General features: G+C 39.6%; 1 protein-coding gene across 2 annotated transcripts in view; it reads right to left on the bottom strand.

Annotated features, from left to right (window-relative positions):
* Positions 1–18,489, bottom strand: part of elp1 (elongator acetyltransferase complex subunit 1) — an 89,704-nt gene that overhangs the window by 55,208 nt on the left and 16,007 nt on the right. For both annotated transcript variants that reach the window (XM_073048555.1, XM_073048556.1), the window contains 5 exons: positions 13,560–13,640; positions 12,322–12,407; positions 8,208–8,307; positions 4,288–4,378; positions 1,665–1,788 (listed from right to left, as the gene is read on the bottom strand). In XM_073048555.1, the coding sequence (XP_072904656.1) occupies positions 1,665–1,788; positions 4,288–4,378; positions 8,208–8,307; positions 12,322–12,407; positions 13,560–13,640 (482 nt within the window). The remainder of the gene's footprint in view (positions 1–1,664; positions 1,789–4,287; positions 4,379–8,207; positions 8,308–12,321; positions 12,408–13,559; positions 13,641–18,489) is intronic.

The raw sequence follows: 18,489 nt of genomic DNA, 5'->3' as shown, positions 1-18,489 counted from the left end.
AGTTCTACATAGATCAAAAATAATCTTACTTTTTCCGAGTTCTAGAAATGAACGGGACTGCTTTATATTCACTGTAGATTAGTTAACTGGCGTATTTTTAATGATTATTGCAGTTTGTTTCCTTAGATCTGTTCTAAAAATCTTGAGTGAATCATTATCCAACTGGATAGTCTCTATTAAGATTCTGCTGTAGCTTGTCTACCCAGGATATATCTCATGTCCACTTTTCAGCCTCCTGATTTCCTTCTTAAGTGTACTATGTCCTTCTCACTTAAGGGATTTGCTTTATCTCAGCTGCCTATACCAGAGCCTCAAAATTCCTCAGCAGGCAGGCTTTCCCTATTCTTTCTAATCTTGCCCTTCACGCAAACAGGAACATGTTACACCTGATAGCTTCTTATCTCACCAATGGAAATCCTCTTCTTCCAATCAACCTTTGCAAGTTCCTCTTAATGCCATAAAAATTAGCCTTGTCCAATTTCGAATTTTAACTTGAACCTGTCCTAATTTTTCTACTACTATTTCAAAATAATCAAATTGTGGTCACTGGTCCCGAAGTGCTCCCTCACTGACACCTCAGCCTCATTTTTCCCAAGGTTAGGCATAGCCTCCTTTCTAGTAGGTCAATCTACATAACATATTGCTTGAGAAAACTTTTCTGAAAACACTTAAATTCTGCCCATCTAATCCCTTAGCACTGTATCTCTCACGTGAAAAACATAAACTACATACCAACTGCAATTGTGTAAATGAAAAACAATTGAAAATTAAAGCTATATTTTATTTTCAAAATCCTTTTTCTCAAAGAACTTTAAAAACTATCACAAATAATGTATCAAACAGAACAATAATTTGAAGTTTGTTCAAATAGGCCTGAGAATTAATTAACCATTGACGATTTGGTGTCTCAAATCTTTGAATGTTATAAATCAAATAGAATATCTGAAGTGCTCTGAATTCAAAGCAGTTCAAAACACAGGCAAGGGCCTGTGTACAATTCCACTGTGTGGTGACATGTTCAGTTTTTACCTATGCTTGGTTAGCTGCATGTTCAGTTCTTGTCCAGAGCAGATTGGATAACCCTCCAGTCAATTATCCTCGTGATTTCACTGCTGTAAATTGCAGGGATTTATTTTATATAGATCAATTTAATTGTTCACCACTCATTTTGATAAAGAAACACTACTTTTAGTAGGAAATGCTGCTATAGCTCTGACTAGTTATATTTGCTATAACTTGTGGAGACATTTTTTGTTAAAGAAGTTCGACCCCACACTCTATTTGTGGTGGTCCATTGTATATGTTGAATTTCCCCATGGGGATGAATAAAGTATCTATCTATCTATCTATCTAAATAAGATTCTGTTTGATGCAAGTCCTGGTTGCCTCCTGCACGTTAAATGGTGCAGTGATTATCAGCAAACATCTTATAGTTAATTAGCTAACCTGAATAAATAAACAATGGGATTAGTGTCTCTGGATTAAAGAATGAAACACTGAATAGTATTCACTTAATAGTACTCACTCTCACTATGCAGGCAAATACAGCTTTCACCTCACTCATGCAGTCAGGGGTCAAATATAAAGAACAAGAATGTGGTCTTGTAACTGGAAGCAGAAGTGGGGGTTGGTAGGAAGAGAATGAAATACCATCCAGTACTTGCCTTAACTTGGTCTTTGTCAAAAGGAAGTGAAAATTCCCCATGCAGTAAACCATTCTGTTCGAAGAATACAACATTATGTTTGTTAGGCTTTCGCTGTGTAGATGCAATTAAACTGCCCGATGGTCTAGGGAAGGAGCATAATACAAAAAAGATTACAATGGTACCTCACATATTCTGTTTTAATATCATAACCATGAAAAGGTCATATAGGTCACATAGACAAAACCTATGTGATTTGGGTCAACAGCTAAATGATGACAAGAAACTAATGCTTATAATACCACACCAGAAGCATCTGACTGCCACAAGTCAGCCAGAGTCATATCTGTAAGTGAGAATGGCAAAACTTTTGCAGTCAGTTTATTACAACTCCACAGGAATGCACACCTCGCAAACCTCTCATGGTCCCAGAAGACATCTTACTCAATCAAGAGAAAGCTCACCAATGCCTCCACTTTCTAAGGAGGCTGAAGAGAGCAAGACTATCGCATCAATACTCATGGACTTCTACAGGTGCGCAGTAGCAAGCATCCTAACATGCTGCATCACTGCACGGTATGGAAACTGCAATGTGGCAGACAGGAAGGTTTATCAAAGGGTAACCAAAACTGCCCTACAGATCACCATTATCAGCCTAGCCATCACCAAGGACATACATAAAGTATCAGAAATCGGCCAGCAAGATAATGAAGGATCCCACTCACTTTGTTCATGGACGGTCTATCCCACTCCTGTCAGGGAGGAGACTACCAGGGCCAACAGTCTCAAAAACGGTTACTTTCCCCAAACAGTAAGGCTGATTAACACTTCTCCCCAGTAACCCACCCCACCACAACTACTTTATCATTTCCAGGCAGAGTCACTTTATGAAGAGACACTCCTACACCTAGCGTCACTTTATGTAATGCAATTATATCTAAGCTATCTTACGTATTAATGTTTTTCTCATTATTGTGTTTTTATTATTATTTGCGATTTTTGTATGCTGCATCAGATCTTGAGTAACAGTTACTTTGTCTTCCTTTATACTTGGGTGCTGAAAATGACATTAAACAATCTTGAGGGTTGGGATGGTGGTAACACAGCTGGTACTGCTACCTCACAGCTGCAGGGATCCAGGTTCAATCCTGACCTCAGGTTCTGTACAAATTTGCACATTTCTCTGTGCCAACGTGAATCTCTTCAAGAATGCTCTAGTTTCTTCCCCCATCCTAAAGATTTGCTGCTTGGTTTATTATAGTATATTAACTCTAATGGCAAAATAGAGTCAAAGAGGGGTTGACTGGCATGCACGAGAAAGAATTAAGTTGCAGAATTACAGGAAAATGAATAGGGAGGAATGGGATTGATTAGATTACTCTCCTTGGAATTGGTATGAATCCAAATGGCTGAATGGTGTGTTAAATGCTGTGTTGCCTGAACCTAGGTACCTGTGATGCTGCTGCAAGCAATATTTTCACTTTAACAACTTCTCATTTTCTTGATTTTGATTAACAACCAAATTGAAGTTATTGTTATGTGCATATGTTTGATAAAGTAATATACCTCTTTGTACTTATGCACGTAATAATAAACTTGATTTGAGTTGACTTAAGTGTAAGGCTATCTTTGCTAAAGGCTAGTTGCATTCCTCATGTGCCACTTTTCTTAACCCCAGCATGGTAAGTGCTTTACCACCAATGAAGTATTTTTAGAACTAGGAAACAGGCACTGCTAAGTTTCACTATATCATGGTCTCATAAACCATGAAGGGATAATGATCAGATTACCTGCTTTAATGACTTTGATTGAGGACTAACTATTAAACAGCATAATGGGGAGAACTACTTTTCCAAAACAGTAGTCATTTTCTACATCAGAATGAAGAAAACATCTCATACACAAGCTCAACCGACAAAGCAGAACTTCTTCTGTGCTAAACTCGAAGCATTGGCCTTGATTTTTGTGGTTCAGTTTTTATCATTACAACCAATTTGATTTATAAAACTGAAAGATTTGAAATGACTTATCCCTGATGGTTATTTTAATTCACAGGCCTTTCAAATTGTAATTCTCTTTAATATTTCATTGAGATAATCTTTTTTAAGTTCTTTGAGAAATCAAGTTTCAGCAAATAAAATTTGGCTTCAATTTAACATACAACTACTTCTCATTTACAAAATTACAGTTGTATATAATTAATGTTACACATGGGGCCACCATATTACTTGAACTGTAGTTGACAATAAAGTATCAGGTGAGTATGCATGTTTAACCTGATTTTGGGATGATGGTGAATGGGAAACAATGGGAGAAGAGGGGGGAGAAAAGGGAAGTCAAATGACTCAAGATTTTATTTTGCACATTCTCTATCTGCTTGTTACCAAAACATTCCCAAATCAGGAAAATAGTTAATGACACCAAATGACAACAGGAGTAAAAATATGGAAACATATACAGTACCTCTTACAGCACACATACAATTGTGAACATTGACAACGTGTGTTAATTTAAAACCAGCAGCACCATATGAAAAGAGAAGAACCTGCTCTAAAATGTCAATTTTGATGGTATATTACCCACTCAACTACTACACAAACTTCCAAAAAAAACAGAAGGACATGATTTAATTTATATTACTCACTTCCAGCACAGGGCAGACTCAAGGCCATTAACAAGTTCACTGGTTGATTGGAGCACACATTCTCTATTCCATATCCTCAGCTTTCTGGATCCTGTATAAAGGGTAGAGACACAAGAGACTACAGATGCTGAAAAACTGCAGCAACACATAAAGGAACTGGAGGAACTCAGCAGGTCAGACATTAGCTATGAAGCAAAATTGAAAGGTGATGTTTTGGGTTAAGACCTTCATTAATGCTGCTTAGTGGTGGTTGGGGAATCCTTGTCAAAGCAGTCCTGATGAATGATCTCAATCCAAAACACTGACTGTTCATTTCTCTCAATAGATACTGCCTGACCCAGAGTTCCGTGCTGCTCTTGTGTAATGAGATTTACTTTAAATTGGACAAAACTATGTTTAAATTCCACAGACCAATGGATGACAAAATTATTAAAAGTTGAAAAATGTCCAACGCAAATAGCTTTTCTGTCAGTATCCAGAAGGACAATGGACAATTAATAATGTATTTATAGAGTATGTTTCATGCAAATGATGTAGTTCGAAGTGCTTTTCAATAGGATAAAGAACAAACATGAAAATAAACGACAAAAAGATTTAGTTAAAAGCCAGATTAATTAAGTAGGTTTTCAGCAGGCATTTAAAAGTATCAATCAATCTTCATCCCTTATAGTTTTAGGCACTGAGTTTCAGAGTGAAACACGGCACAATAAAAGCTTAAACAGGTTCATTTAAAATTAATTTCCCCTATCTCCTTATAAAAACAACATAAATAAGTTAGTTCAGTTTCACTGCAATTATTTCTTCAAAGTGACTCTAAGATCTTCGGGGGTAATTACTACTAAAAAAGAGCACTGAATTGCAAGGTGCAAATTAGCTACTCTGTTATAGAAACCACTTTCAAATGTTAAATTTTGTTTGAGGAGAATGCCCTGTCTACACAGAATCAATCATGGAAACAATCTGGAAGATGTGTAGCTCAGGTGGTTGATGGTTGGGTTGAGTTGCTCTCCAATCTTGGCAATTTACTTGCAAATGTTTCGACACCATGCAAGGAAACATCATCAGTACGCTGTTGATTGTGGGGTGTCCTCTGAATGCTTGTGGCATACAAAATCCAGTGCAGGGACAGCAGCAAATATTACAACAGCCAAATGGGAGAAAACTATCCACAAGGATTGATGACCATCAACTGGCTGTAAAGCCACATGACCAACTCTCTAGTCTCTACCCATGAAGATTGAGGGGGGCACAAAATCGACTGGGCATCAGTGGAAGTCATGGTGCAAGTGAACACACAACATGCAAAAGAATTCCTAGAAGCATGGTTTTCCGTGAACAATTCTGTAAACAAACACGTAGACCTTGATCCTACTTATGATTTTGCGGGCCAAATTCTAGACCACAATGCACAAAGTTTGTCACACAAGCAATAAGCGACGAGATTTCCTTCCCACATCACAAATGAATTTCCAAATGATGTTCAATAAAGGCCAAGCATGCAGAGGACACACCACAATTCACAGCGCATTGATGATTGTCTCGTGTGGTGACGAAACACTTTCAAGTAAATTGCCAAGATCAGAGAATAACTCAACCAAAGAAATCAATCATGCCGATCAATTTAAATTGTTTACTGCAAGCTTTCCACTTAGCCATTACTGAATCTGTACTCTTTCCCATTTTCAAAATGCTTTAACATGGGTTGGCTAAGATATTATACACATTTCTTGTAACATTTAACCCAATGAGTACATCTTGGCTCACAGAGTATTCCCATCAATCCTATTCCCTCACTTATTTCACTGTACACTACTTGCCCATGGTCTTCAACTTCTGCTTCTCCTACCATTCACATACACTTATTTATAGAAGCCACTTGACCTACCAGTATGTCTGTGGGTGGAAACTGGATCACTGTGTGCTTACAGGAAGAAAGTGCAAGCTTCACACCAACAGCATGCAAGGACAGGATCAAACAAAGCATTTCTGGAGTTGTATGGTGGTAGCTCGAGCTGTTTGCCATTGAACTACCTTTACCCATTCTCTAGTGGGTGAAGAAGTGTTTAAACAAATTAGCTCACAGCTGAATTAAGAGCATTGCATCCAATATAGTTTGTACTGAAGAATAATCTGGATCCGCAAGGAGCAAAATTCCAGCTGTCAGTAACAGACTGAACACTCTAACTTCCATTAGAAAGTTAGGCCAGCCAGCAAATTATGAAAAGCATTGCCCACTTTCCTGCATCAGTGTTTGGATCAACACATCTGCTGCATTGCGTTGATTTTATTCCAAAATTCCAACATCAATTGCAGATTCTTGCATCCAATTCATCAAAGGCAGGATAGGCAAAAGTGTGCCCCCATTGAAGGTTTGAGACCACACAAAATGAATAGCAGTTATCAGAAGTTTCTCATCTGTGAAAGTCTCTGTTAAATGCATGCATGCTGTCACAACACAGCACTACATCCCACTGTATGATGGTTTTATTTCAGATGCACAATAGCAACAAATTTGGGAATATCTGTCAAATGTTTAGATTACACTAGTCAATAGATATCCATAAAAACACAAAATGCTGGCAGAACTCATCAGGCCAGACAGCATCTATGGGAGGAGGTAGTGACGACGTTTCGGGCCGAAACCCTTCATCAGGAGGGTTCCCCCCCCCCATAGATGCTGTCTGGCCTGCTGAGTTCTGCCAGCATTTTGTGTTTTTATTTATTTCCAGCATTTGCAGATTCACTCGTGTTGTCAATAGATATCCATGTGGGTGTCAGTTTCATTATTTACAGATGAATTCTTTCAGCACGGTAGGAAGGTCTACAATGGAATACTGCATGATAACAGGATTTCTGATGTTTTGGATATTCCAGTTCATTGCCATGGACCGGCTCATTAATGTATTAATTCAGTTTCCCATGAAAGGGATTTTGATAGAAACACACCCACTTTAGGCCCCCCAGGGAACTCTACCTGCAGTCACTGCCCCTTTCAGTAACTGAATCCGATCCATTAGTTGTTCATTTATCACCTTAACTAGTTACTCCTTTTTCCAACACTCTTAAACCAACTGTAAATATCCACCATAGGAACTTCTTAAAGTTTCTTCAATTCACCTGCCAACCCATAACCTCTGCCACACAGGACATGAGCAGCAAGAGCACATTAACACCACCACACTCCAATCAGCTTTACAGTACATCTTGTTGACTTGTTGCCATTTTATTCATGTTTCATCTAAATCCTGGAACTCCATCTAACAGCACAGTGGGACCTCCTTCACTACACATGTTCGAGGTGGTAACATGCCATTACCTTCTCAAGGATAACTGGGGATAGATAATTATACTGCATGCCAACACTGTCTACATACCATGAACTGATTAAAATAATCTACCTCAGAGTTGATCCTGAATCTCACAAAATCCCTGGAAAATAGCTCATCTACTGCAGAAAATCAACATTATTATGATAAAGAAGGCTATCAGACCTATTGGATTTATGGAAGTTCTCAACAGAGAAATCCCATCAGTTGATTCCCCTATCTTCACTTCCCTCTCATATGTCCATCAATAGATCCCTGCCTTTCACTCCTTTGATTTTATTGCCACTTACCTACACTAAGAGGTAAAGTAAGTGGCTGATTGTCCATCTTTGGGCCAGAGAACAAAATCAGAGCTAGCACAAATTGTCACTGGAACAATTTGTAATCTCAACACAACCAGCACCTGAGGTCAAGATTGAATAATGGAACTGATAAACGGTTGCACCAATTACTGCTCCATAAACAAGTAACAGAAAGAGATGTATCCAAGTGCTACACTATTAGTATGCAAAACTGATTTTTAGCCATAAAAATTTAGGCAAAACTAGCCTTTAGAAAAATATTTATCTATTAAAGTAGATGCCAGATACATACCTGTCAATGGACAAATGGCACTAACTGCAAACAGCTGTCCATCACCTCGCCAGGTCACACGGAACTTATGATCATCCCACGGAAGGGCTGGCTCAACTTCCTATCGTACCAATTAAGAAATGTGTTAGATCAGACAACCTGGCTGCACTTTCCTTCTTTTGATCATGATAAGTGCCTCACAGACCTCATTTACATTTTCACCCTCTCATCTTACACTTGCACTCTCTAGATTTTGCAATTTCCACTCTGGGGAAAAAGACAATGAATATCTACCCAAACTCTGAGTCTCATAATTTTATATTCTGATGTCAGATCTTCTCTCAGTATTTGATGCTCCAGAGAAACAATCCAAGTTTGCTGAATCTCTCATGGCTAATGTTCTCTAATCCAGGCAATATCCTGGTGAACCTCTTCTGCACCTTCCAATAACACCAAAACCTCAACATTCTTCCTATAATGTGATGACCAGAACTAAACACACTGCACCAAACGTGGCCTAACAAAGTATTCCAATTTTTATGCACACTGCTCCGACCAATTAAGGCAAGCATGCTCTACCGCTTCTTTACCACTCTATTTGTGTTGCCAATTTCAGGGAGCTGTGGACTTGCACTCCAAAATCACTCTGTACATTAATGCTCCCCAGGCTCTAGCTATCTACTGTAAAATATGTGGTGGGGAAAACATTTGATCCTTATATTTAATAAAAATGAGCAGATTAGTTGGACAGCATCATATCAACAGGTTCCTTCAGAAAAGATAATGGCTTGTAACGAAGTTGGCAGATGTGTTGGTGTTGATAGGTAGGCCAAATTTAGTTGATATAATATTCAGAAATATTTTGACAAGGCAGAATACAGGAAAAAGGTGAAATATTAAGGGGTACAGAATTAAATTAGTAAAATGGGAACACAGACAAGGAGTTCAGTACAGTTTCTCATCATTATGGTTAGGAATTTGTGTCCCACAGAACTCAGACTGGGTCAATAACATTGGCATGTCTGCCGACTGAAGAACTATCTAGTCAGCTTTGCTACTTATACAATGGATTCAGTTTAGTTGGGACACATCGGGATTAGTTCATTTTGGCCCAGTTAAGCAGCTGCCAATAGTTATTAATGGAAGAATTCATCCAGTGTACCCTGCCGTGTTCTTTTGACTGACTGTAAATGAACAAAATAAGCACAGACACCTACTGCAGATAACAGACTGCCTGCATACAAAGTTTTCAATCATTATGTCCTCCAAATCCTCATTTTCATTGTATCACTCAAGATGATTATCAATTTTTCATGGTTCCTAACTTGTTGCAGTAGTGAAATTATTTCATTTTCACTTCAAAAACATGCTATTTAAAACCTGCTTGCTGTAAGCATGGCATAGTATCTAAAGGCCACGAAAGTGCACGCCACTGACACTAGTTAGAAGCTGTTCGACAACAGTCCCTTGTCCCAAGTAAATGGCACAGTGTCCAAATAACTGAAGGGAATCCCAGCTATTTTCTCAATTATTCTTTGTTGTTTAACAGTTGTCCCAAATAAATGGCTGCCCTAATTAACCAGTGGCCCAATTAACCGGAATTCACTGTATTGCCAAAAGCAACTAAATGATATTGAATTAACTTTTATCCTAAAAAGTTTTGATCCTTTTTGAGTAATTACTAAGTTAAGCTCTCAAACACATTCTCAGTTTATTTCACATAAGATGTAAAAACTAAGTTTCACTGGATTCAAACATGGGTCTTAAAAATGGAAGGATTACCTTACATATCATGTATAACAAAGAAAAAGACCATTTAGCCCAATGATTTGTGGCAGTGTTAAGCCACTTTTCTTCTACTTCATCCAACCAAATCTGTATATCATTGTTCTTGCATTTAATCAGCAGTAAAGTGAACTGAGACATCATTAAAAATGCCAATGAAACACCAAGCTTTTTAGTTTTAATATTGTCCTATTCCTTTCTCTTTCATTTACTAATTTAGCTGCTCCAGAAAAGGTTTCCATGACTCCAGTCAGAATCACTTTAGGTGCAGCAAGTGCCACCATATTCCCACTTTCTAAATGAAGTCTCTCCTGAATTCAGCTTTAGATCACAAGGGTATGCTTCTCCATATCCACTTCAAGGTTCAAAGTAAATTTATTATGTTACCATATACTACCCTGAGATTCATTTTCTTGCAGACATTTACAGTAGAAGGCAATAGGATCAATGAAAAAGTACACACAAAAACCGACAAGCAACCAATATGCAAAAGACAAACAGTGCAAACACAAAAATAAAACCCAAATCATAAATAAATAAATGTATAAATAATACTGAGAACAAGAGCTGTAGAGTCTTTGAAAGTGAGCCTATTGGTTGTGTTCAGTGATAAATTTGGTGTTGAGGTGAGAGAAGTTATTTGAGGTGACTGAAGTTATTTACCCTGATTCAGAAGCCTAGTGGTTGAAGGGAAGTAACTGTTCCTGAACTTGGTGATATGGGACCTAAAGCTCCTCAACCTCCTTCCCAATGACAGAAGAGAGCATGGCCCGGATGGTGGAGGACCTTGATGATGGATGCTGCTTTCTTGTGGCAGTGTTCCTTGTAGATGTGCTCAATGGTTCCTTTCCAAAACCACCAGAGTTTCATTGTAATTTTAACCCAAATCTTTAAATCATCACTGTAGATCTCTACCTGCAATTTATGCAACTCAAAAAACAACATACTGAACTCACGTCAATATTTATAGTGTTTGTGGTATGGAAACATAACCAAACCCCACACACACACACATACATACATACACCACCACCACCAAGCCTTGCTCATGTTGAACTACGGCATTTACATAGCAGAATTCAGAGCAAAAGCCAAGGAATGAAAACTGTGTTATATTCTGAATTACTAAATCATATGCAAATCTCTACATCTCCCAGCCTTGATATTTGTTACAGTTAAAATAGAAAACGCAGCAAGTAGAGTACAATAAATAATGGTTCCAGTTTAAAAATGAGTGCAATTAGGTGTTAAAAGTTTAGAAATTGTTTCATAAAAGGTACTTGAGAATAGATCTATTGTTGATTTTATATAGGAGATTAAGAGATTTTATTAGGCCAATTTATTAAGGGACATAGAAAAATGGCCAATATTTGGAACCAATCTGACTCTCAAAGACCAGAAGCACAAATTAGGTTCTCTACAGAACTTATCCATACAGTGAAACCAATTTAGATCTAGACAATGTAAAAGAAATAGCTCACATCCTGAGGAACTTAGGAGGATTAATGGTGCCTAACAACGACTCCTTTGCCTGCACCTTTGAAAACAGGTGTATTTCCATCTTTAATATCTCCATTTTTCCCTTTCAGTGTTCTTTTGAAGACCATGACCTGGAGTTACATGCTGACTACAGTTTCTTGCGGGAATGGGATCTGCTCTCAGGGTTTCACGAATGGCCGTTATTCGTCATGCCAAGGGCACGGCTTAAGAGCTCAGCTCGTCTTTGGAGGGCCAAGATGTCATGGCTCTGGAGACAGGTGGATCGAAGGTCGGTGCTCGGGTGGATCAGTGTATCGTGGGAGATGAAAGACTAAGGCTGTGTGCCCAGAGACCTGAGATCTTTGGGCACAGAGCTCAGAAAAAGTGTCGCAATGGACCTTTAACATCTTAAACCAGCAAGTTGTTTGTTATGTCTCCCCTCTCGCTGTGAAACAGAGAAATCTCTTTCTTCCTTATTAGGGAGAGAGAGCCTGTGGTATGTCCAATACTGGGTGAACAAGTAGTCTGGAGTACTGCAAGTCTGTGACTTTGCTGGTGCTTTGCTCATGCTTGAGTGCTCGGTGGTGGGTGCCCATACTTTTTTTTTGCTGGTAGGGGGAGGGGGGAACGTTGCTTGCTGCCGCTTACACGCGGGAGGGAGGGGATCTGGGGGGGGACTTTAGGGTTCTAACATTTAACTATCATTCATTCTTTTGAGACACTCCTCTGTTTTTCGTGGATGTTTGCAAAGAAAAAGCATTTCAGGATGTATATTGTATACATTTCTCTGACATTAAATGTACCTTTGAGACATCATCAATGAACAAGCAACAGAAGGATAAACAATGGTGAATTATGTCATAATACTCACCACTAGCTTACGAAGAGCTGCTTCTTTACCTTCAGTTCCATGGAATTGGGTCTCCTTTCTCCCCCAACCAACAGTGATGAACTTTCCTGAAGCAAGTAAGGAAGTGACAAGTGTACAACACAACAAACAGCTTGCTGCAAATAAATAACTTTATTCTACCTTTTGCAAGATATATTTACAAAGTAATTAAAACTCTCAGTTTATTATCTTCTTTTGGCATCTTTGTGCCAGGGAGCATATTTTGTAGAAGGGAGAGTACGGAATGACATTACCAAGTGCCACACATAGTTTTGACAATGTTTGGGAGGTTTTTGTCTGTGGAAGAGATATGAAGAAGTGGAACAGGGGGATTTCCAGACACAAGTTCACTGAAATATCATAGAAACAGAAAAGAAAATGACCATTCAGATCATCATGTTCATACTGTCAACACTAACAAGTTACAAGTGCTCTCCAGTTGATTTGATGGAGTATCAGACTTAAAGGATGTGCAGCATTTCTGTAAAATTAAGGACATTTAGAAAACACAAATAGATAAATTGTTTTTAAGTATTAGGGTCAAGAAGAATTGGGACTGTATGTATAACACAGAGAAATCTATGAGGTAAGGGAGGAAGAGCTAAAGAATTGGTACGAGGATGGGTCCACTAAGTAGTGATACGTGGGCTGCTGTTATTGTTCTGATAACATTTGTCCACTCAGAGTATATAACAGGGAGATTAGGAACTCAATATAGAGAAAATTTTATAATACCATTGTGTATGCATGCAACTCCAAATTAATGATGTGAGAATATTGTATAATTTACAGTAGGTTTCTGATAGAAAATAAATATATTCTGGACAAGTTGGTTGAAACCATCTTCTAACAAAATAGTTTTATATTACAGGTGTCTCCCCCCCCCCCCACTTTACAAAGGTTGAGTGTTCCTATGAAACATTTCTTAAGCTGAAATGGCGTAAAGCGAAGAACCATTAATTTATATGAGAAAAACTTCTGTAAAAGCGAAAATCCTCTTTGTAATGCGAAAACAGGTTACTAATGTAGGACTTTGTAAAAGCGAAGTGGCATAAAGCGAACATTTGTAAAGCGGGGGGCACCTGTATTCTGAAAGAACTATGCTATGGTTCACTCTTTAATAAAGGTTACACAGTATTCACAACCAGCTGATAGTCTATACAAGGACAGTGAAAAAAGTGTTATTCAAATTTATTTTTAAAAATCAGCACTACACTTACCTTCACCAAACTCATCCTGGTGAATTTTGACTTCAGTGACTGGCTCAAAGTCCTTAGTCATCATTATAATTGTCTCTTGTCCTACAAAGCAATATTTTTCATCATTCAGTATGCCTTTTAGTAAAAGAAGATAGTACAATAGTTAAAGTGCTGATCCGGTTTCACTAAAAACTGAAAATACTGGCAGTTTCCAAAAGGTCTGAGCAGCCCTAAAAAACTACTGAAATTTCAAATTGATAACCTAAATTTTAATCAGCATGTTGCTCTCAAATGCAAACTGGTTTGTTGTTTCATAGCAAAAATATACAATCAATTACATCTAAGGTTAAGTTTTAGCTTTGAACAAATTCTGCCAAATGCTCTTGGAATGTCTACCACCACTGAATTCATGGTAGAACACATTATGACCACCATCACAATACATATAGTAGTACTTCAACTGAAAAGCACTACTAATTACATAAAAAGCATTTCCTCCACAATCTCTATCAGCAGAGAAGCACCACAGGGGTATGTACTTCGCCCCCTGTTCTACTTGCTTTACACCTATGACTGTGTGGGTAAGTACAGCTCCAACACCAAATACATGTTTGTTGATAACACCACTGTTATGGGCAGCATCAACGATGATGATGAATCAGCATACAGAAGGGAGATTGGAAATTTGGCTGAGTGAGGTAATAACAACCACCTCTCACTCAATGTCAATACAACCAATGACTGAGTTTAGACTTCAGAAGAGGGAAACCAGAGGTCCATGACCCAGTAATCAGAGGATCAAAGGTGGAGAGGGTCAGAAGCTTCACATTCCTGGGTGTCACTATCGCAGAAGACCTGTCCTTTTCTTGCTGCTGCCATCAGGTAGAAGGTACAAGAGCCTCAGCTTCAAGATCAGTTACTACCTGTCAACCATCCGGCCCTTGAACAAAATGAGATAACTACACTTATTTAAGGGCTCTTTTATCTTGTTATTTCATGCTTGTTACTCATTGCTATTTATATCAGCATTTGCACAGACTGTTATCCATTGATTCTGTTTACAGTTACTGTTCTATGGATTTGCTAAGTATGCCTGAGGGTCGAATGTGGTGCTAAGTATGTACTCTGATAATAAATTTTACTTTCAACTTTTGAACTTAAAAGTATTGATAATTATAGTGCCAAATGATGCTTTGCTCTGCTGAGTTAGTATAAAAGCTGAATACTGTAGAATCTGTAATAAATAAAAATCACTATCCAGAGGGTAGTGAATCTGTGGAATTCATCGCCACATTCTGTGGAGACCAAGCCACTGAGTATACTTAAGTGGAGATTGACAAGTTCTTCATTAGTAAGGATGTCAAAGGTTATGGGGAGAAGGCAGTAGAATGGGGTTGAGAGGGATAATAAATTAACCATGATGTGGAGTAGACTCGATCAGCCGAATGGCCTAATTCTGCACCTTTGTCTTATGGTCTAAAATGCTAGAATGCCTAGCAAGTCAGTGTAACCCAAAAGAGAGAAACAATCTTAATATTTCATTTGCAAACACGAGGAAATCTGCAGATGCTGGAAATTCAAACAACAACACACACAAAATGCTGGTGGAACACAGCAGGCCAGGCAGCATCTATAGGTAGAAGCACTGTCGACGTTTCGGGCCGAGACCCTTCATCATGACTAACTGAAAGGAAAGATAGTAAGAGATTTGAAAGTAGTGGGGGGAGGGGGAAATGCAAAATGATAGGAGAAGACCGGAGGGGGTGGGATGAAGCTAAGAGCTGGAAAGGTGATTGGCGAAAGTGATACAGAGCTGGAGAAGGGAAAGGATCATGGGACAGGAGGCCTCAGGAGAAAGAAAGGAGGGGGGGAGCACCAGAGGGAGATGGAGAACAGGCAAACAACTAAATATGTCAGGGATGGGGTAAAAAGGGGAGGAGGGGCATTAACGGAAGTTAGAGAAGTCAATGTTCATGCCATCAGGTTGGAGGCTACCCAGCCGGTATATAAGGTGTTGTTCCTCTAACCTGAGTTTGGATTCATTTTGACAATAGAGGAGGCCATGGATAGACATATCAGAATGGGAATGGGAAGTGGAATTAAAATGTGTGGCCACTGGGAGATCCTGCTTTTTCTGGCGGACCGAGCGAAGGTGTTCAGCGAAATGGTCTCCCAGTCTGCGTCGGGTCTCACCAATATATAAAAGGCCACACCGGGAGCACCGGATGCAGTATACCACACCAGACAACTCACAGGTGAAGTGTCGCCTCACCTGGAAGGACTGTCTGGGGCCCTGAATGGTGGTGAGGGAGGAAGTGTAAGGACAGGTGTAGCACTTGTTCCGTTTACAAGGATAAGTGCCAGGAGGGAGATCGGTGGGAAGGGATGGGGGGGAAGAGTGGACAAGGGAGTTGCGTAGGGAGCGATCCCTGCGAAAAGCAGAGAGGGGGGAGGGAAAAATGTGTTTGGTAGTGGGATCCCGTTGGAGGTGGCGGAAGTTACGTTGGACCTGGAGGCTGGTGGGGTGGTAGGTAAGGACAAGGGGAACCCTATCCCGAGTGGGGTGGCGGGTGGATGGGGTGAGGGCAGATGTGCGGGAAATGGGAGAGATGCGTTTGAGAGCAGAGTTGATGGTGGACGAAGGGAAGCCCCTTTGTTTAAAAAAGGAAGATATCTCCTTCGTCCTGGAATGAAAAGCCTCATCCTGAGAGCAGATGCGGCGGAGACGGAGGAATTGTGAGAAGGGGATAGCCTTTTTGCAAGAGACAGGGTGGGAAGAGGAATAGTCCAGGTAGCTGTGAGAGTCTGTAGGCTTATAGTAGATATCAGTAGATAGGTCATCTCCAGAGATAGAGACAGAAAGATCAAGAAAGGGGAGGGAGGTGTCAGAAATGTTTCATTTGTATTGTATTTTCTGTTACTTAAAAAAAATTAGCATCTATATATCAAATAAGATTCATCCTCATTATTCTCTCCTTCCTGTGCTCTCCATGCAGGAGTAAGATTCCAATTCCTGTTCCTTTGGCAACCTCATTGTTGTAGAGCATACAGTTAAATGTGGTAGTATCATACTGATTAAAAGTTCAAAAACTATTTATCTTTCCACAGAGGGTGGGAGGCACGTAACCAACACCAATTGTTTCTTTGGTCAATGTGCTCACTCTCAATTCCAGATGAAAGATCATGGGACTGATTAACATCCCTGGAATGGTGTTAATCCTGGCCCTAAATAGGATAAAGTCATTGACTGTAGATAGTGCATCTGCTGCTCTGCTACGTGTAATCCAAACACTGGGAATGAGCACAAGGTCGGTTGCACTAGTTCAGATTCAGATTTCTGTATCAGATGTATATCAAAACAAGCATTATTTGTATTAACACCAACACAAGCTGAGAACGTGCTGGGCGCAGCGTGCAAGTGTTGCCTCATGTTCTGGCGCACACAGAGCATACCCACAATGTTCAGCAGAACAGTTCAGAATCATTCCTTACTGAATGTCAGTGGTGGGTAAAATATTGGAGTGCATTCTAAGAGACAGGCTTTATGAACACTTGGAGCAGTCTATTTAGAGGTAGCCTGTATGGCTTGTGAGTCGCAGCTACGAGCCTGAATGATGTTTGCAAGAAGTGATAAAACAAATTGATGAAGGTATACACATGATAAATCTGGATTTTAGTAAGGCATTTGACAAGGATCCCCATTGCATGCTGATCCAGAAAGTCAGGAAGCATGGGATCCAGGAAACTTGGCTGCATGGTTTGCTCACAGAAGGCAGTGGATGGGAGCACATTCTACCTGGAGGCCCATAACTAGGTGTGTTCCGCATGGATCTGCTCTTGGGGCCCTGCTCTGTGCGATATTTATGTGACTTAGATGAGGAAGTGAAAGGGTGGATTACTAAATGACACGAAGGTCGGTAGTATTGTGAAGAGAGTAGAAGTTTGTCCTAATTTGATAGGATGCAGAACTGGGCTGAGAAGTGACAGATCTAGTTCAATCTGGAAAAATGTGAAGTGAAAAACTTCGGAAAATCAAACTTGTTGGCAGAATACAAAGGATTCTCAAAAGTGTAGAAGAACTGGAATCTTGGGGTACAAGTCATTAGATTCATCATAATTTAGACACAAATTGACAGGATTGTTAGGAAGGTGTGTGAAGTGTTGACCTTCATTAGTCAGGGGATTCAGTTCATTAGCAGTGAGGTATTGCTGCAGCTCTACAAAATTCTGGTTAGATCACACTTGGAATATTGTGTTCAGTTCTGGTTGCCTCGTTATAAGAAGGACGTGGAGGCTTTCAAGTGAGTGCAGAGAATGCTGCCTGGATTATACAGTATATGAGGTTAGGATGAGTGATCTAAGGCTTTACACTTTGGAGCGAAAGAGAAGAAGAGACTTGATAGAGGTGCATAAGATGATAAGAAGTATAAACAGTGAACAGCCAGCACCTTTTAACCAAGGCAACAAAGGCTAATACATTTAAGGTAACGGGATGAAAATATAGGGGGGAGGATGTGACAGGTCTTTTTTTTTAAACCACAAAGAGTAGTAAGAGCTTGGAATGCACTGCCAGGTACGGTGATAGAGTCAGATATATTAGGAATGTTAAGTGACTCTAAGATATGCACATGTTGAAAAAAGATGGAGGACAATGTGGAGGAAAGGGTTAGATCAGTGGTTCCCAAAGTGGAAGACACTGCTGGCTGGGGGCAGTGGGAGTTTTGGGGGTTGGGGGGCGGGGGAGGGAGGCAATAAAGATAAAGAGGGCAGTGGGGTCACTAGGTAACAAGGGAAGCAGCTGATGGATTACAGGTTTAATTACTTATTCAAAGCATTTGATCCTCAGTGCCACATAATTTATTATAATGATCATGTAATCATCTCATCCCTTGCTAACCCACCCTTCTCTTAGATTTTGCTCTAAGTGCTTTATAGTTATTGAAAAGCAATA

Source organism: Hemitrygon akajei, chromosome 6 (assembly GCF_048418815.1).
Source record: "Hemitrygon akajei chromosome 6, sHemAka1.3, whole genome shotgun sequence".
Lineage (NCBI taxonomy): Eukaryota > Metazoa > Chordata > Chondrichthyes > Myliobatiformes > Dasyatidae > Hemitrygon > Hemitrygon akajei.
This window is presented reverse-complemented; position numbering and strand designations above follow the sequence as displayed.